We start from the raw sequence: 20548 nt of genomic DNA, 5'->3' as shown, positions 1-20548 counted from the left end.
CGTTTGATTTCAGCCACAGCTGGATCTCATTAAGGCCATGTTTCCCAACCTTCCCCTCCATGTGTGTGTTATTCTGATGTCAACAGATGTAGCTACTTGAGCCCAGTAGAGCCCTGGCCAGCTTTGGCCCCTCCCACAACCAGAGAGCAGAGAAAATCAATATGGTGGCCTGCCTCTGACTCTGCTCCCAAGTATAAGAGAGGCTAAGATGAGCTATCGTAAGGAATGTTTGGAAGGCTTCTTCCAGACTTTTGCTGGGCTGGGGACTCCACTGATGCCCATATGCATTTATAGGGTAGAGGGAATCCCTCTTTCACCTCAGTCAGTACCTCCAGCAGAAAGAGCTACATAATCTACCAGACCCATCACAAAATGAAAATGTCGGGTGCCTTGTGCAGGAGAAAAGTGCAGTTACACGTATAAAATAGAAACCTTTTCCCTTTCTTCCATGATCGCTCTCCCAGCTTGTCATGGTGTTTTTCAATTTACTATTTAATGTTGTAAACAATGAAACTACAGCATACCTTGTACTGGTCATTTTTATATTGTGCACTGACACTTTTAAATGAAAATATAAGTGTATCTGACTCTGGCAGAAATCACTGACATTACACAATCCATGTCCATTCTTTTATCCAAATTCCTGACACCAATGCCAGTTTATTATCATTCTATTTTGAAACCAATCTTATTTTCCCACTCTCTGAACCCCAAAACAAAAGAAAACAAAGGAACAAAAATCTTCACTCCATCTTTGAGTTTTTTAGTTCACAATAAATTACCAAACCATAGATGAAGACACTGCCCAAGGTTATCTGTGCTCCCTCTGTAATGATGTAAGGACTGGCATAATCAATATATGTTACAAACCAAACACTACACGTGAGTGTGCATGTTTCCTTGAAGGTTCGACTGCTAATTATAAAAGCCAATGTATTCCTAGATTTTACTTAGCTAAGAAAGTCCGCGCTAAATTTGGTATCCCACGCTGTAATTATGTCCAGAAAGATGTTATCAGTTCCTCTCTCCTTTTGCTTCATTTTATCCTTTTGATCTTTTTAATTTTCCTCCGTTTTACATTTTATTTGCCTTTGTCAGCCACAGTTTCTGAAGATAAGTAAGGCAAAAATCCCACGGCAATGAAACGGTCCTCCAGTCCTTTTTATAATCACAAAGCATGAACTTCAGATTCATTAGTTGAGATTCTATGCATGATTGCTGAATATCTATGTGCGAGCACCACTTTTAGTGTCTTCACCTGTGTTACCTAACAGTCCTTGCAACCAACCTATGAAGGAGGCAGTATCATCCTTCTGTGAAAGAAACTTGAGGGTCAGAGAACATGTATAGTTTGTCCAACATCTAGAACCAGCAAATGTTAGAAAGAGAATTTAGAGCCAGCTTTCTGTTTCTCAGTTCAGTGTTCCTTCTGTTATATCCTATAGTTTCTCCTCTTTAGTTTAGCAGAGTTTTAAAGATCCTTTAATCCACACCCCCTCGCCCCCCACCAACTTTATAAAATGGCAAAAGGAACCTCGGAGAGGTCAGGTTGGTTACCCAAAATCACTCTGCCAGTAAATGGAAAACTTGGGGCTAGATCTCAGTCTCCTGTCTCCCGGCCCACAACTGCGGATCTCCCCATGCTCTTTCTTTACCGCCCTCCTGCAGTTTAACCCTCCCATCTTCCTGACCTCTAGAGTCATATTGCAGAGTTCCAAGGTTTGCAAAGGAAAAGCTGCCAGGTTTGGAGGGGAGATATTCCCTTCCCTCTGCAAAGAAAGGGGACAGTGAGTTCAGAAACAAGACTGGTCGGATGCCAAACCCCATGTTCCTGGGGCAACCGGTACCCGGGGAGATGCCTGCGTGTGGCGCCAGAAGAGCTGCGCTCACCTCAGCAGCCTGAGGGGGCCCCGTCTTAAAGGGAAAGGGACAGCAGTGGACAACAGTGCACGGATCCTTTAGCTAGGAGGGGACTGTTTACAAACAGTTTTCAAAATGCATATGGGGGGGAATCATGAGAAGTTACCACAAGAATAATTAAGTCAGACTGAAGACTGCATAAGCCCCAGCACTGCTGAGTCATTCAAGAAGGGGGAAGCCCAGAGATGGGAATCCCACATTTCTTGCTAGTGGGTCAGATGTCATTTCACCTGAAACAAAAGAGACATGGTCATATCTGGACCCCAAGGTTGTGACCTCAGTCGTGCCTCTTACTTTGGGGAAAGGACTTTTTAATTAGGATTAAGAATACAAATTTCTATTTATTAGTTGAATTGGGAACAGTGATGAGTGATAAAAGGGCCAAAGTATATTTGCCTTTGTTCCCTTAAATTTTGTTCAGTAAATATACAATCTCCAGGGTTGGGGGTCATGGGGGGGCGGGTGGATGTAGAGTTCATCTCGCTTAGGTTTAACATTTTACATAAATAGACATTATTTTGACCTTGTTAATGGTCTAACGAAAAAGAATAGTCTGACTGGGGTTGTAAATTAAAATTACCCACAGCCAAGTGCTATTCACCTGACAACAGCTGATTCTAATTCCAATGATAGTCAATCTCCAAAGACGTTGAAGTTGAAAATCCAGCAACAGATATAGATTCCCAGAGAGTGAAAAAACATTCTCAGATTTTTAATTACACCTCACCGTTTCCACACAACCTTAATGATGTATTTTTCAGAATTCTTATTTTTCTTTCCGTTCTTTTCCTGCACAATTAAACCCATAGATGACCAGCTTACATTCCTTCGAGGCTACATCAACCCTCACTAGATCTCCATCTTGATCCCCAATGTACTAAACTTGTGAAACTTAGCATTAATCTTTCTTTTGCTTCATTTTTTTAACACACTTTTCTAAAATAGTAAGGAGTAAACATGAAATTAAATACTCAGAAAGGCGCACCAGTACTGCAGGGAGAAAAAGCGAACAATTCTTGAACTGAGCCGTCGCCTGGCAGGGAACCCCCAGAGTGGAACAGCTCACAATCTTCATCGGTTCACTGATCTGTGCAAATCCAACGTGCAATTTGTAAGGCAGGCTAAGAGTATCCACGCATAATTTTGGGAAGAATATGTTCTACAATGGCCAAATATGTGAAAAACAAACAAAATACGCAAAGACGAAAAAGTGACCTCTGGAAAGGTTAAAATGACAAATTGAAACCTTCAAGGATCCAGGCAAGCGCTAAGCAACGGGGGTGGGGCTCATGGGGCTGAGCAGGCGGGGAATCTGTTCATTTCTCCTGCCTGGGAGGCAGGAAACAGCTCACCCTCCAGCCTAAGGCGGGGAGTCAGCCCTTTCCCTCCTGACTCTGATTCACTCTCACTTCAAAGCCAAACCAAGGGATGAAAACCAAGGAAAGGGCAGCGTCCAAAGAATATCTGTGGGAAATCTAACCTGAGTCCATTCTTAAAGTTCTTTATCTCTTAGAAAGAACTGGTAGCTGGGAACATTTTCTATGGCTTCAGGAGCAGAAAAAATGAAATCGGTAATGAAGCAGAAACATCATGTCAATTGCTTAAAGTTCACTCACGTTTAACGTTTCACAGCCCATTTACAGTCCGGTTCTTTCTCCACCAAGTGAAAAAGGTAGCATGTCCTTTGGGGCTTAACAGGATGGCTAGCTCTGCTTGAAGCGCCCCTCTCTCTGTGTCTCTCCCTCCTTGCCTTTCTTCCTCTCCAGGGGTGAGAGGTCTTCATGCCAATGGAAACCATCTGTGGCTCAGTGACCCTCCCACCCCTCACCTGAGCAACAGGAAATCGCACAGCTCCTTGCATCATGAATAAAAGGGCAGTGATCCTTCTGCAGAGCGCTGCTTAGGTTTCAGCTATCTTTGCCTACCCTGCAGAGGCTCCTTTTAAGTTTGGAGCCACCGTTTCGTGTCTTGATCGATGAAATTGAAACCTGCGGCATTGCTTCCACACGCCAGGCATTCCAAAGGGATTTGACAAAAAATATCAACATTTATTGAGTGACTTCTTCGTTCCAGGCTGTTATGGGCTGAATTATATCCCCCCAAATTCATATGTTGAAATTTCAACCGCCAGAACCTCAGAATGTAATCATATTTGGAGATAAGGTCTTTAAAGGGGTAAGTTCAAATGAGGCCAGTAGGGTGGGCCCCAATCTAATCTGATTGGTGTTCTTATAAGAAGAGGAAATTTGGACACACAAAGGGACACCAGGGGTACAGGTACACAGAGGAAAGACCACGTGAAGAGACAGCAAGATGGTGGTTGTCTGCACCCCCACCAGCACCTTGATCTTGGACTTCTAGCCTCCAGAGGTGTGAAAAAATAAATTTCTGTTGTTTGAGCCCCTAGTCTAATACACAGGCAGTATTCTCAAGAATAAATATATGAACTCAGTTCATTCTTAAAACAAGCTATGTGTGTACAGAACAGGAGGAACATTATTAATATCCTTTCGCAGACAAGGAAACTAAAGCCCAGAGCAGTTAAAAAGTCAAAAAAGGTTAGGTGGCGAATAAGTGACTGAGCTGGAATTTAAATGCCACATACTGAATGACTGCACTCTACTGTCCCTTTACACTCAGAGGAGCCCTTCCTTAGAAGTTGATATGTTTCTCTTGCAATCTTGAAAGAACAAAGAAGAATTTCTTTTTACTCAACTGAAGGCATGGATTATGGTATCTGGAAATAAATACTAAATAAATGAACTCCTCTATGTCCTCACTTTAATTTTAAATTCCCTGAAGATGAATTTATCAGTCAGGATTTTTCATATTGTAAGAGAAAAACGAACTTAAACTGGCCTAAATTAAGAAAAAAGTGGGGTACTCCCTGACTGCTTCAAACACTCCCTCAAGGAGACAAAATGGCTGCTGTGATTACAGACCTCACATCTTCCCACCATATCACTCAGGGACGAGACCATGACTTTTGGCCTTATTTCCTAGAATCCTCAGTAAAAATCCCTTTCTGATGTTTCGGCTATCAGTTTTGCATTCACGGCTGAAACGCTGCAGCCAATGTTATGGAAAAGAGTAATTGGTTTAAGACCATTAGGTTTCCACCAAAATCACAGAGCTGAGGGTACCAGGAGAGAGATGGTGGAGACTTCCCAAAGTCTTGTTAAATTTTCCAGGAGTGAGGGAAAGGAAGGATTGGGGAGTTATTGCTTAGTGGGTACAGAGTGGTTGTTCGAGATGATGAAAAATTCTGGAAACAGATGGGGGTGATGGTAGTACAACATTGTGAGTGTACTTAATGCCACTGTATTGTACACTTAAAAATGGTTAAAATGGAAAATTTTATGTTATATATGTTTTGTCACAAAAATTAATTAAAAAAAAATAGCTTTCTTCATATGTTTCACTTCCATGCCAGCCAAGGCCAGTTCGTGTTTCATCCCCAAAGTGTCCTTTTGCCATTGAAAATAGCCCTTGGGAGCCCTCCCTAACCACTGAACCAGTGCCAAGGGCAAGAAAAGGTACCTGCCAAGTGTCAACAGAGAATTATGTTCGGATTGTACAGAACACGGACTTGTGACCGGGCTCAGGAAACTCGGTGCTATTCACGGGAGCTGAGAACCCTTATCTTCAACTGCCAGAGGTTTCACACAGGGAGATAATTAAGGTCAATCACTTACTGGTGGTTTGAATAGGGGAAAAAATAGTGGGCTTTTTAGGTAACATATTTTTTTCATGACCTTTTTAGTGTACAGAGGAAGGGAATAAGTTCTAGTGGGGCTAAGCTGACAGATATAAACAGGAAATGAGCTGCAGAGTCTTTCTGTTCTCCTGTGATTCTGTGTAGTTAGGTACATACCCAGAAGTCTCAGCAAAACTTCCAGAGGCACGGAGTTCTTATCCTCTGACAGCTACAACACAGGTGAGCAGGTTGCCCTGTGATAAAAGCCGTTCGGTGGCATCCTCTCTCCAGCAAACAGAAAAGCAGGTAGTTTTCCTGCCACCTAGCTGCAAGGTGAGCTCCCAGTAATTTGATGTTCCGAGTAGCTGTTGTTTAAAAACAATGAATTCACATACATTGCGGCCAGCATCAACCCCAGAACGATTTTACCCTGCCTGCCTTTGTGCAGCTAAGGTGGAAAATGTGGGCTGTGACAAACTACAGCAGAAAAGGAGCAAATTTGCATGTCACTGGGTTGGAAGAGCTCCTTGACTGTCGGAGAGGCCCGACGAGGCTGTCAGGCGCTGGCAGACAGCAGCACCAGGAGGCACCAGATCTCCGCTGGGCACGGCTGACAGCAAACGATTCCGAGTCAGCACAGGATCAAAGAGTTGGGACTGTCTCAAGGAAAAGTGTTAAAAACACAAAGACGCCCGCATCTTGATAAGAGCACCTGGCTGGAAAGAGAAATGCACAGAAAGGAAGAACAACGACCTTGAGTCTATCAAATGTTAACAAGCCTCAGAATTGTAAAATGCCTGAAAGGAAAAGAAAAGGTGCAGCTCACGTCAGAGTTTCAGAGCTGAAAAGGTTGGAAGTTATGTGTTGGCCACAACTAAAGAGGAGAGCGTGGTACAGGACTGCTCGGATTATGACTGAGATCACATTTCTGTTTTCAAGGCTGATCCGTCGCTTGAGTTACTCGTGAGACAAAGCAGCGACACGTGTGGCTTAGCTGAGCATCACTCCTTGGTGTGGAATGCAAGATTTTTGAAATACGGATATTCTTTTAAGAAGGAAAAAGCTGATTAGTAGCAATAGTCAAGACAAAACTCCCCCCCCCCTTCTTTTTTAAACCAGGAAAACAAGGTTTACTCGAGTAGCAAAGAATCGTAATTTGGGACGTACAACTATGGGGAACCCCATGCAAGTCCCCAAAACTTGCTTTTTTAAAGAAGCAGAAATATTAGAAATGAGACTTTAAGTAGAAATATAAATAATAAACTTGCTGCTTTGGAAATTAAGTTTTCAGCAAAGTGTGCCACAGAATAACATATTTATCAATAGGGAGTAAATGAATGATTCTCCTCCGGGGAAGACTGCAGCATTCTAAGTGCCTTGAATCTGACTTCCCCACTGCTGCTTTGAGGATTTTTTTTTTTTTCCTTTTCCGTACTCACCATAAAAACAGCTACTGTCACCGTGTCTGGAATCCCCATTCAGAGAGAACCACCAGAGAAAGAGAATAACAGATAGAGCCAGCTGGAAAATTTCAGCCCCAATTTTTTCACTTAAACGAAACTTCTCAGAATACGCAAACAAATGCCCTGCCTGTTTCCCCCCTCTGATCTTTACCTGGGTGTACGTACTAGAAGAAAGAGCTTCACAAAACCTAGATAGAGACCCTGTTTTCTTTATTATTTGAGATTCTTTATCTTTGCAATCACCTAATATGAGACAAGCCACTGTGGGCACCCAAGTAAACATTTGCTTTCGGTACCACCATGCCAATAGTCCAGTCTTGAAAAGTGAATTTTCCACAGTAAAGGACATTTTCTGACACTGCTCACACCTACACCCCAATTCAGATATTTATATCTGGTTTCAATTCACTGATCCAGTATTTTTCTAAAAACTTTACTGAAATTTACCACCTTCTCAGTAACAGGTTTTTTTAATTTAATTTAATTTATTTATTATTTTTGGCTGCGTTGGGTCTTCACTGTTGCACACAGGCTTTCTCTAGTTGTGGCTAGTGGGGGCTATTGCTGTGGCTTCTCTTGTTGTGGAGCACGGGCTCTAGGCACGCGGACTTTAGTAGTTGCTGCACGTGGGATCAGTAGTTGTGGCTCGTGGGCTCTAGAGCGCAGGCTCAGTAGTTGTGGCACGTGGGCTTAGTTGTCTGCGGCACGTGGGATCTTCCCGGACCAGGGCTCGAACCTGTGTCCCCTGCATTGGCAGGTGGATTCTTAACCACTGTGCCACCAGGGAAACCCTCAATAACTGTTTTTAGTTGAAAAAGAAGTAGTCCCTATCTCCAGCTGCAGTATGATCATATAAATAATATTTGACTAAATTATACCCTCTGTGTATCTGACAAGCATAAAAGAGTTTTGCCCAGTGGCCTGAAATGTTCACCCAGAGTTTTATGGCTTGCAGGGGAACATTTAACATTTCAAAGTACATTGGAAAGGAAAGTCTAAGAGCTTTAATTATATGATTACCTTGCCTGCACAGGAAATCATTTCCTTCTAAATATTGTGCTTTATCTGTTCTGATTTTTGAATTGATGGCAAACCTTCTGGCATTTGTTTTTTTCTCTGACCCCAGGCAATTAACCACGGTAGAGGAAAACAGCTCTAAGAACTTTACCAAAATTGTGCAATTTTCTAATACAACACAAGAGGGCAGGTTTTGCTTTACTGTGAGCCTAATTCCTCTCAATCAAAATGGTCATTTGTGCTCATTACAAATTCAGGAACACCCAATAACATACAAAGTGAATGAGTAATCAGAGTGTCTACTCTGGCAGTGAAATCTCTAGTATTTTAATAAAAAGGGACAAGTTTAAGCTTCTCTCAGTTATGTTTGGGAGACACTGTGATAGTTTTAGCTTTGTTATAAACCAGCGAAGGAGCAGAGAATGGCTAGAAGAAAGGACCAAATTCCGTCATGTTACATCCAAGAATTCTGGCTTGAATCAATGTGGCAAATAACATAAGTGGGTTAATGGTTTCTTCCAAATAGAAATACTGTTGGTGATAATATACAGAGCATTCAGGCCTTGAATAGGAAGCTTGTGTGTTTGTTTGTTTTGTTTAGCTTTCAAAAATTTTATCCTATTGCTCACAATTTTCTTGTGTGTTGCTTTCAAGATTTCATTAAACTACCTACCCAAGTATAATTAAATTCACAGGAATTATTTTCATCTTGAACTGCCATTATAAGTAAAGTATCATATTATCTTTGAGAATTTCTTTAGTTTCACCAGTGGGTCCATCCATGTAAGAAAGGCACTGATTTTGCCTGGCTATATCATTTGCCCACTAACTCCTTCCACGGAAACAAGGCTTTTAAGACATCAGATGGTGGAAGGCCCTATAATGATACTGTGAGGTCTTAACTTTCTAATCTTGTCCATATGAATGGTAGAATTAGGGCCTACCAGTGGTGGGGAAAAGATACACCCAAGAAGAAAATATGGCTGAGAAGTAGCCCCTCGTATTAGGTTGTATGGAATAAAATTCTATCTAGCATAGGCACAACTCAGAATCTGAAAGATAGGCTGCTATTCATTTCATGGCAGCGATACAAGACCCCATTATCTTATGTTTTATCCAGTACCTGTCAAAACACATGCCAGAAGCCCTGAATGAAAAGTTCTACTTTGAAAAAACAAAATTAAAAAAAAAAAGTTCTACTTTGAGATTAGTTTATGCATTCAAAAAATATTTACAGAGTAATCAGGATGAACAAGGCCCTGGAGAAATAGGAAGAGTTGGGTTTTGCCACTGCATTGAAGAGAGTAGCTATCTCCCACTGAGGGGGCAGGGGGTAGGGGAGGGGAGGTGAATTCGCTCTTTTATGTGCCTGTATCAACTAACCACCACCGTTTTCTAGCTATTTATTTAAAGTGCTTTGATACAATGGCATTGGAGCTGTACAGAGAGCTGTACAACCTGACCTCTAGGAGCTTCAAATCTAGAAGTGGAAGCGAACGCCATGTAACCATTACCTCTATTGGTTCTAATTTCCTTCTTCGGGGCGTCTCCAACAAGCTGACTGAGCTGAAAGGCTCCTCTAGGAGGAGGCTGCCTCCCTAGACAGTGACTTCAAGTGGCTTCCCTACTCACCCCCCACTCCAATTTCAGTCTTTAGACTTTAGACTGTAGGGACATCAGAGGTGACTCTTTACCTGGGAAAAGGGGTAGTATCTCCTTTTCCTGCCTATATCATAGAGAGCTAGGAAGTAGCAGTTGCTTAGAAACTCAATAGAAATTAGAAACACCAGCATATTTAAGAACTTCTTTTTTATTTAATTGAAGTATAATTGATATAAAATATTACACAATTTACAGGTGTACAATATAGTGATTCAGAATTTTTCAAGGTTATACTCTATTTAGAGTTATTATAAAATATTGGCTGTATTATTTCATACCTGACAATTTGTACCTCTTAATCCCCTACTTCTGTCTTGCCCTTCCTCCCTTCCCTCTCCCCATTGGTAACCACTAGCTTGTTCTCTATATCTGTGAGTCTGCTTCTTGTTTGTTTCATTCACTACTTTATTGTATGTTTTATATTCAAAGTATAAGTGAGATCATACAGTATGTGTCTTTCTCTGTCTGACGTATTTCACTTAGCATAATGCCGTCCAAGTTTAAGGACTTATTTTCAAAAGTGAAGTAGTTATTATGTATTTTATGTATATACATAAAATTTCATGTATATATCGAGTGCCAAAAAGATGGGAATTGATGTTCACAAATTAAAAAACAATAGCCCCCAACAGACGAACAATAATCTGCAAAACAATTTTTATTTTCCTCTTGAGTAAGTTTTCTACTTTTTGTTAATATGAGATTAGAATTATTCATTAGGATTATTATAATTAACAATGTTAAATCCTAAGCAAGACACAAATTTATGTCAAAGAATTTTAGAATTAGAAGAGAATTTAATTCACAAAGGAAAGATGTTATTGGATTTCATTTCACTTTTGAATGTTAGCTTTTAAGAAGCGTTTCTTTTAAAATCATACTTCATATACACACAATTTTTCTAATACTACAGATAGATGCATATAAAGCAATCTGTTCATTTTCTTCAAGGTTGAATATTTCCCCCCATCATTGAGACGTATGGCTGTACAATGCTCGGGGATATTTTCTGAGTTTATCTGCATAGTATTCACTGTAAGTAAATACCAACTTTTTACTCTACAGGTTTATTCTACATTTAGATTTGCTGAAAGGCTGTCGTCATTGATTTATTGTAATGTTACAAAATGCTAGAAAATTTTATTACTCTAATATGAACTACAAAATTAGGAAACTATTTCTCTTAGGAAGGCATCATAAAACATAATACTTATGAAAAGTTGCACACACTATAGTTAAAAGGAGCTAAGTGTAAATGGTTAGTCTTTATTTCTGCCACAGATAGATCTTGCTTTTAAACAAATCTTATGAGAATATGATGTATGAAAATTCTGATATACTCGAAGGATAAGCTAGAGGTGGTTATGTGCTTTATAGAATTATTCATAATAGTTCATCCATAAAAAGTAATTTCCCCTGGTGCTTTTAATGTATAATTGATCTATACACAACTTTTCAGGAACATACCTACCACGCGCACTTATATCTTCATCTTAAGATATTTCTCTTTTGGTTTAAAAACAGGACGTAAAAATGTGTTCCCCAACAACCTTGAGTTCAGAAAATAAACCTGCCAGAGTGGACCATGTTAATAACACATTGCTGAATTTTCCATGAATTCTATTAAAGGCAGGCATTGAGATCTATGCATGTGGCGCTGGTTAGAGGTCCAAGCAGGGCTTCACCCCATGAAGGACTCTGGGCTGTCTTGATTCTCCTCTGCTGAGCCTACTCTCAGATATACTTTATGAGACTCACTCAAATTCAGTTCAGATTGAGCTCTGTCCATTTCTCTGGCTTCTGCAGTCTTATTCCGGGGAATAACACTGGGTATTGGTAAATCTTGCACCCTCTAGCCCCCCCATATGGAGAAGGCTCCAGGGTGCTCTTAAGCCCCATTCTTCACACACATCCATTCCAGTAGAGAGGAGCTGAAGTGAGTGGACAGAAGGGCCACCTCGGTGGCTTCACTCCTACTGCATGGATACCAGACGTGAACAGATGAAACTGTCTTAAGAGCTCAAAAAACGTTAACTCGTCAGAAGTAGGGATCATCTTGATAAGCCTAAACGTTTTCGTAAAGACTGCCTCATTCTCATCTCTCATAATCTGATGATTACTTAGTGGATCATAGCCATTTAATTCTGAATTGTCATATTTTGTATGGATGGTTTGCTTTTAAATGATAAGACGCAATTAGCATTTGTAAGTAACGTCAGTACAGGGCAGCATTAATGAATTTAAAGTCAACTCTTAAAAATAAGCCAAATGCATGAATAAGTTTTCATCTGAGGCTCCCTAGCAAAGGAATATGGACTCTGGTGATAGCTCTGCTGTTAAGAACTGCAGACTCTTTATAAACTCTGTAAAGTCTAATTTATAAAAGAGAACCAAATTGATCATTCATTCATTCGTTCTCCATCCTGTATGGAAAATAAGGCCTATTTTCATCTTCAAGACCATTTTAAAGGCTGGAGAGAACAAGAGAAAAGAAGAAAAAGAAGCCGCAGAAAGATGACCAGGAAGCCACCTAAAATCACAGATGTTTACACCTAAAAGAGACCTTGGAGACTCACGTAGCACCTGCACCTTCCTGCCCCCATCCCTTTACAAATGAAGACGTGTGGGCTGAGAAAGATTTAACCATGATCTTGTCCAGCTCTCAAATTACACTGACCTGCAAATTTCAATGAATCCACTCTATCGATTTTTTGGGGTGCTCTCAGAACACGAGGAGGCTTAATCAGTATGAGGAATTATTAACAAATACCACCAATCAGCAGCAGCTCTACCTTTGTTTGATGGTAGAGACACCCTCAAGCACTTTAGCTTGTTTGTGAGATAAACAAAGCAAACCAGAAACTACAGCTAAGCGTCTTCCGTATTTGGGATCACCACAACAGGAGGAGCTATGCCAAAGATCTTCAACGAAAGGAAAAACAGTGAGGATTCGTTTGCTCACTGTCAGTGTCAGAACTAAGCCTTGGCCAGCCTCTTCTCTAGGGTAAGGCGTGAGCATCTAGGCTTCTTCTGTGTATCTCTTCTTGCTTAATTGTGTCTCCATTAAGGGTGTATATCCTTTTCGGACTCTTCTATATTGAAGGAGAAGCAGCAGTGCAAAAAGACCAACCAAAACCACCAGCATCCCCATAAGCACTGAGAGGGTTGTGGTCCAATCTGAAGTTTCTTCAACTGAAATTAAAGCAGAAGAGAAGGGTCTATGATTGGGATTTTCATCGGCTGAATACTCTTAGACAAGGGAAGAATAAACCTATTAGCCTTTCACATGCACTTTTGTTGATAAAGCAAAACTACACTGGCCGGAATAAAATTTATCTTCTCCTTCCTTACCGACTATTTATCATATCCACAATTGTTTTTCTGGAGGAAGTGGGAAATGGCATTCCATTATTTGAATGTAGATTATTGCATTTTAAAAATTTCTTACGATAAATACTTACACAGAATAAACCCTCCAAGGAAGTATATAACTACTTTTGTGAGTTAGAAACTCATCTGTAAAAAAATGCATGCTAAAATGGTATCTGGGGAACTGCAAAATATACAACCTTCAGGTCTAGAAATTCTTCTATTGTCTCTACCTTTTTTATGGGGTGATAAGTGAGTAAGACAAATGAGATTGGCTATTATAACAGGAGAGAATCAATAGCAAGAGCAGAAGGAATTTGGACCCATTTAAATAGTTGTGAATAAAATCTGAATCATCACATGATAAATCCAATCCTCTATTCAAATATATTTTATAAGCACTTTTCCACAAAATTAATGGATTTCATTTTTTGTTGTTTCCTTAAAAATTATCATATCCTTGGCCAGCTGTACTTAAATTCAGTTTCTCTGAACTGGGTTCTTGTTCTATACTCTACACTTCTCTAACTGTAAGATTGTCCTTCTAGTTATTTCCCTCCAATCCCACAGAGGACCCTGACTCATCACAATGGTGTTTCTCCAAGAGGATTTTAATTTGTCTCCTCCTGCAGCAATCTGGCAGGATCTATTGCCATCTTCATCTTCTTAAAACACAGATTTTTATTCTGTCATTTCTTGGTTCAGGAGCCAAAAACGATTGCCTTTGTTATCGTCCAAACTCCTCTGCTTAGCTTTTCTTTAGTTACTTATTATTTTTTAATTGTGGGAAAACACACATTACATATGTTTTACCACCTTAACCATTTTTAAATTAAGTTCCGTGACATTAAATACATTCATTTTTGTGCAGTCATCACCACCATCAATCCACAGAAATTTTTTCTCTTGCAAAACTGAAATAGTAATTCCCCAATTCTCCATTCCCTCCCAGCCCCTGGTAACAACACATCCTACTTTCTGTCTCTATGAATTTGACTACTCTCGGTGCCTCATAGAAGTGGAGTCCTAGTTTTTGTCCTTTTGTGACTGGTTTATTTAACTTAGCATAAGGTCTTCAAGGTTCACCCATGTTACAGCATGTGATGGGATTTCCTTCCTTTTTAAGACTGAATAATATCCCATTGTATGTATCGCCCACATTTTTTTATCCATTCATCTGTCATTGGGCACTTGGGTGGCTTCCACCTTTGTCTGTTGTGAATAACACTGCTATGAGCAGAGGTGTACAAATATCTCATTACTTGCCTTCAATTCTTTGAGGGTATATATATGCCCAGAAGCAGAATTGCTGGATCGTATGGTAATTCTACATTTAATTTTTTGAGGAGCTGCCATATTGTTTTCCACAGAGACTACCCTAACATTCCCACCAGCAGTGCACGAGGATTCCATTTTCTCCACACTCATCAACACTTGTTACTTTCTGCTTTCTGGATGTAAAGTGGCATCTCGTGGTTTTTGCCCAGCTTTTAAAGCGCTCAGTAACCAGGCCCTTCTCTCAAATCCAACTTTAATTCACAGTTATCTACCCAAGCCCTCCACTACAACCAGACCTTTGTCTCATGGTCCTCTATATAGACTACATGTGTCTTTCACAGCCCTGTTCCCTGCCCTTCTTCAATCTAACATGCTCCCTTCTTTCCCCCTCACCTACCTAAGACCTACCATCTCTTTAATCTAGTTCAAGACCCAGCTCCCTTCCCAAATCCCTCTCTCCCTTCTCCAACCTTCTGTTATAGTTATGTCTCCCCAGGCAGGATTGTAAATTTCTTTGTTAAACCAATAAATGAATGTAATTTGTATCTTCTAATGAGTTAGTGCATTCTGGGCATGTTTAGACTCTTGGTCTGTACCTGTTAATTGGCTGATGTCAGAAGACATGGAAGCATGGTCAAAATGCACATTCCAAACTTTCTGATTATTATTATGTTCAATCCCAGAGAAAAGAGAAAAGTTTCAAAGAGATATCCTTAGCTGAGCAAAGAACGGAAACTTCAAATCAGTAAGCTGCAGTAGATGTAGAACTGGAAGGAAAAAGAAAGGACAGGGTCCAGGGTCTGAAAGGCTTTGAAAGTTAGAGAGACAGAGAGAGAGAGACACGTGACCTCAGAAATCATCTTGATTACTTTGCACCAATGGGAAATGCCGCCAGCAGACAGGCCGTATGTTTTGCAGCTTCTTGAAAATTTAGAGATTTTAAAAATTGTTTTACCTTCCTTTCTCAACCTGTCCTAAGATTCTTTAAATGACACATGGCGCTATACTGGGGCCTGGGCAAATAAAAAAATATAATGCCCCTACCTACACTTATCAAAACATCCTCCCATATTTTGAACCAGGTGGAAAAGCTAACAAAAAACCTACAACTTAAAAACATGACTTCAAAAATTTCATTAAAAAAAAAAAATGTACACATGAAGCCCCGTGCAGCCCAATCTATTGGCAGGCCATTGTCATCTTCACAAACCCATTCAGCAGGTTGGTACTGGCTAACTGGGGGAAAAAAAAAATTGGTCTACTTACAAACTGATGCAGGGGTATAAAACAAACAAACAACGACAGCTGTCTTTAAATTTTTGGTAGTGTATTCATCATAGATTTTTTTGCATGAATTTGGGTATTTGAGAATATTACTCCTTAGCTCAATTACTGAGTTTTTGGCCTGCCCTTGAACTTTGTGCCTGAGTCACGTGCTGCGTCTGCCTCACCATAAGCCCAGCCTTACCTTCAGGTCCTGCTAGTACCCATCCGTAGGTGGCTAGTGTATTTTGATTTTATTGCTTAGGCATTTCAAACCACGGCCAGTTTTCAATTAATGCAAGTAGAATTGTCAAATCGGGTGTAGATACTTTCCCTGTGAAATAAGTTCTCTTAACAACTTTCAGTTTTCTAAAACAAGAGTCATCCAACCAGTCCCTTTTCTGATGTTTAATTGGTAGTTTAAAGGCTCATTTTGGTAAATATAGATACTCTATAAAATTGCCAATAAACTTAACTAGACCTGAGTACTTCAATTTAAGGTCGTGGTTTACACTAAAAAGAAAGGAAGAAGGAGAGAAAGCTTCTTTAGAAGATGAATGAATCACGCATTTAGAAGTTGCATTAGTTACCTGGCAGATCAATGGCATAGCTATAGCCAAGCTGGTCTGCAGTTAAAAAGAGTTCCTCATTAGTCACCGGAGGGAAGAAAGGAACCATGTTATACATCCGATTGTGACCAATGGGTGCCAGTTCCTGAGGCCAGGCATCCACAGGGGGATTGAATCTTTTCATCCACTCGTCAAAAACGGCATCAGTAAAGGAATGAAGGACCTGCAAGACAGTTGAACACGGTGTTAACATTGATAGGTCTGTTCCAATCAGACCAATCTGATTGGAACTTTCTCTAAAATGAAATAGGGTTGGTTCTTCTTTTTTTTTTGCAGTACGCGGGCCTCTCACTGTTGTGGCCTCTCGCGTTGCGGAGCACAGGCTCCGGACGCGCAGGCTTAGCGGCCATGACTCACGGGCCCAGCCGCTCCGCGGCATGTGGGATCTTCCCGGACCCGGGCGCGAACCCGTGTCCCCTGCATCAGCAGGCGGACTCTCAACCACTGCACCACCAGGGAAGCCCGGGGTTGGTTCTTCTTGACATCAGGAACTTCTTGGTGACATACCCACTGGCATATTTAGTGACGTTTCCAAGGCTGTATGGCATATCTCTCCAAACAGGATTATAAACCCCTTTGTTAAGACAAATGAAAGTTCATGTTGCAGATTTAACATTGGTTTAGGAATATTTGAGGCCTTCAACAAATGCATGTTAATTATTAGGTTCAGGAAAAAAAGGCAAGTGTGATGAGATATATAGTGTAGTCAATATTCAGATGATTTGCTTTTAACAAGAGAGAAAGGAAACGTGTTTACCAGTATTATAATACAAACGGATAGTTAAAAAAAAAAAAGACAGAAAGAAAAGAAAAGAAAGAAAGAAAACATCCAAAATGGGTGTTCAAATTTTTCTCACCAGGAATACCCTTCTATGTGCTCATTTTATAACCCTATCATCTGAATTCTCAGCGTTACGCCAGCAAAAGTCTAAAAACATTGTAATGCACATAGTGCTGTTTTATTTTCTCAAGGAAGCTAAGTCCTTTTCAAATACAGCAATTATTACATGTTTTAAAATATTAACAGCAAAATTTCACATTTATAGTCCTGATTTTGCAGCAGGACGTAAATGTGAGAAATCAGCCCCGTGGTTAGAGGCTCTCTTTCACTCCTAGACTGTTGTTCAGGGAGCCCAGGGGCCCTGTCTGCTTTTCCTTCCCTGCTGTGTCCCTAGGGCCTGTCAACCCAGGGTTTGCTGCAAGGGGGAAGGGGGACATTTAATTCAATAAATACTTGTTAAATGAATTCGTTTACCAATTTACCAATTATAGAGCTCGTCAAATTATACTATAACTTGTTATTTGTTTATCAATTTCCCCTAACAAGACCCCTAACTCCTAAAAGCCAGAGATAAGGTCTTTGCATCTTTGAAGTTTTAGACTTAGCATACAACTTGGACAGAGTAGATGCTTAATAAGTTTCTGTTAGCTGATGACAGTGCCATGCAAATTAGTTTTATATTTTGTACAATTCAGCCAAACAGGCCTCTTTCTAGCAAGTGCTATTTCCCTCTGTCTGCAATCCTGCTCCTTCTGTTTTCTGGCATCAGAGTCTTTCAAGACAAGCTCAGTGGTCCCTGTACTGAGACATCTTCCCTGACTGCCCTCTTTTTTTTTTTTTTTTTTTTTGCGGTACGCGGGCCTCTCACTGCTGTGGCCTCTCCCGTTGCGGAGCACAGGCTCCGGATGCGCAGGCTCAGCGGCCATGGCTCACGGGCCCAGCCGCTCAGCGGCATGTGGGATTCTCCCGGACCGGGGCACGAACCCGCATCCCCTGCATCGGCAGGCGGACTCTCAATCACTGAGCCACCAGGGAAGCCCAGTCTGACTTCTCAGTCCTTTGCACTTCTTAACCCTTTTAATTGCCTTGCCCTTCTGGCTTGTATTACTGTTGTTTATTTAGTAGATAATAGTTTCAAATCTTACCCAAAGTTTCTTGTAGTTAGTCCACCCATTCAGGCAACAGTGAGAGCTTTCTACATTCAGGATAGTAAAAAGAATCAAGTGATTTACTGAGGGGATTTTTTTCCTGAATGGACTTTTAAAGTTCATGGCAGAGACAATCATGTTAAAAACCAAAACATCAAATTGTAAGACCTGGGCTTTCACAGAGAGAAAGGATTTTCTGAGTTCTGAAATCTTGGCTTTGAGTAACAAAATTTAAACCCCGGAGGAATAAAGGCATAGAGTTTATCGCATGAGCAACAACTTGAGAAGAACACATGATAATGCTAGTGACCAATGTTTCCCACAAGAAGAGTTCAGAAACAGTTCATCTTTGAGAAGGGGCCTCAGCCCTGGAAAAGGAGCTAAGTGTTAGTTGTTGGTGTGGGTCCCAGAAAACAATATCACATGCCCTAAATCCTGGAAACTCCACATAAGGTTAAGAGGTTCCCAGAGAGGGCAATTGTGCTTCCTTCTCCAGGCGTAGCCTCGGGAGCCTGCCAGCATCAAACAGAAGTTTTGCCTCAAGCGTGGAGACCAAGCAATAGATGTACAGTGTCTAAGTGTAGCAAGCACTGTGGGTTGCTTACCCAATAGCCTTTCTCTGCTTCTTCCACAGTAACTTCCTTTGTGTTTGGGGTGAAACAATGTGTCAAGTTATCCATGAGATTTAACTGCAAGTCAGTGGATAGGACTTCTAGGACATCTCGTTAAAGGTGGTTGTCTCGCTTAAAAGTGTCCCCTTTTCATTTTCCATCTCTGCTTGCTGCTTCCTGGTACATGGATGTGATGGCTGAAGCCGCAGCAGCCATCTTAGCAGCTAGCGAGCAAAGTTAAGAAAAGAAGCCACTCACCAAGGATGGTAAAACAGAAAGACAGAAGGTGTTCATGATGACTACGGAGCTACTATACCAGCCCTGGACCGCCTGCCACTAGAGGTCTTTTACACGAAGAGAAAAATAAACCTCTTTTTTGTTTAGGCTTCTGTAATTTTGGTTTTCTGTTTTAAGCAGCTGAACCAAATGCTAAGTGATACACAGAAAAAGGGGTGTACCAGAATGTATTTTCCAAGCAAGGCCATACAGCATCTCTTGAACTTTTAGATACTGTCTGAGTTCAAGTGAGAGATCAAATTGTGATTTACGAAAAGAAATAAGAGACTCTCGGGGCATAGAAAGATGCAGATTTAATGCTGTAAGAGGTAAATAACTGGGTGAAAGCACTAGAATTAACCCAGCACAAAGTGTAAATAATTAAGGAGGGGACAACACTCTAAAACAATTCATAATTTGGAGAAATAACAGGGGAAGAGTAAGAAGGAGAGGTCTCAGAGGTCTCTTATAGGTCTCAGAAGGGTTGTTAAACATTATACAATAAAAGCTGTAGTAGGAACTACACACAGAGTACCCAATTTATAGAATGTAGTAAAAAAAAAAAGGCCAGTGTGTGCCAAGAAGATGCAAAAAAGGCAACAGACAAAATGCTGTGAGCTACAATATATCCAGAGGCTAGAAAGAGAAATAGTGCAACCTGGAGACTAGGTATTTTTGATGAAGTTGTGAACATTGTTCCTCAACGAAATACCCTGAATTGCTCTTGAGAAACTAATGAAATGTTTGTTGGACACAGGTTGAAAATAAGCTAAGTTAATATCTCTATAAAGGCCAAATGTAATTTGATGATAATAAATAAAAACAGAACAAAGTAAAAGTAAACTGTTGTTGACTTATATCTGCTATAGAGATTCATAGTTACATTTTGGCATTAATAATTGAGTGCTTCAGAAATGAGGTTACAAATTTCGGTATAAAACTTATTCTATCTTGTTCCAACAAAGTGTGGATAGGTACAGGAAGAAAAAAAAACCCCACTAAATTTCAACTTGCGAGGCAGTATTGAAGAAAATGTGATTACATGGGCTTTCGAGGTAAAAATTTTTAAATGTAACCCTTGCAGAAGAAAGCAACTGATCAACAAATGTTGTGCTTACAGGCATAAAGAAACTTAATAAAGTACAGGGAAAGCATGCATGCCTTTCTCAAGATCATTGGAGGATAAAGTTACTACCAAACTTAACCTTCATTTAAATGGCTGCAAATTCAGATTGCGGCCACATGGAATCTCGTGATGACAAGAGAAGAGTATCTGTGCCTGGAGGAACATTACTATCGAAACCTGAGGCTGACTGAAAACACATCTGTACTTTATCAAAGACCAGCTCACTGTGGTTTTCACCACTTGAGTTCACGTATTACTATCCAGAAGATGTCATTCATAATCAGGGTGGATCTTATTGTGGTAACATG

The 20548-nt window shown here is 40.5% G+C and overlaps 1 protein-coding gene across 1 annotated transcript in view; it reads right to left on the bottom strand.

Annotated features, from left to right (window-relative positions):
• Positions 1–9891: 9891 nt before the first annotated feature.
• Positions 9892–20548, bottom strand: part of DCT (dopachrome tautomerase) — a 34586-nt gene continuing 23929 nt past the window's right edge. The window contains exons 7-8 of the mRNA XM_012534404.3: positions 16260–16461; positions 9892–12951 (exon numbers count right to left, since the gene is read on the bottom strand). Coding sequence (XP_012389858.1) covers positions 12779–12951; positions 16260–16461 — 375 coding nt within the window. The 3' untranslated portion in view covers positions 9892–12778. The remainder of the gene's footprint in view (positions 12952–16259; positions 16462–20548) is intronic.

This window comes from Orcinus orca, chromosome 18, assembly GCF_937001465.1.
Source record: "Orcinus orca chromosome 18, mOrcOrc1.1, whole genome shotgun sequence".
Classification (NCBI taxonomy): Eukaryota; Metazoa; Chordata; class Mammalia; order Artiodactyla; family Delphinidae; genus Orcinus; species Orcinus orca.
This window is presented reverse-complemented; position numbering and strand designations above follow the sequence as displayed.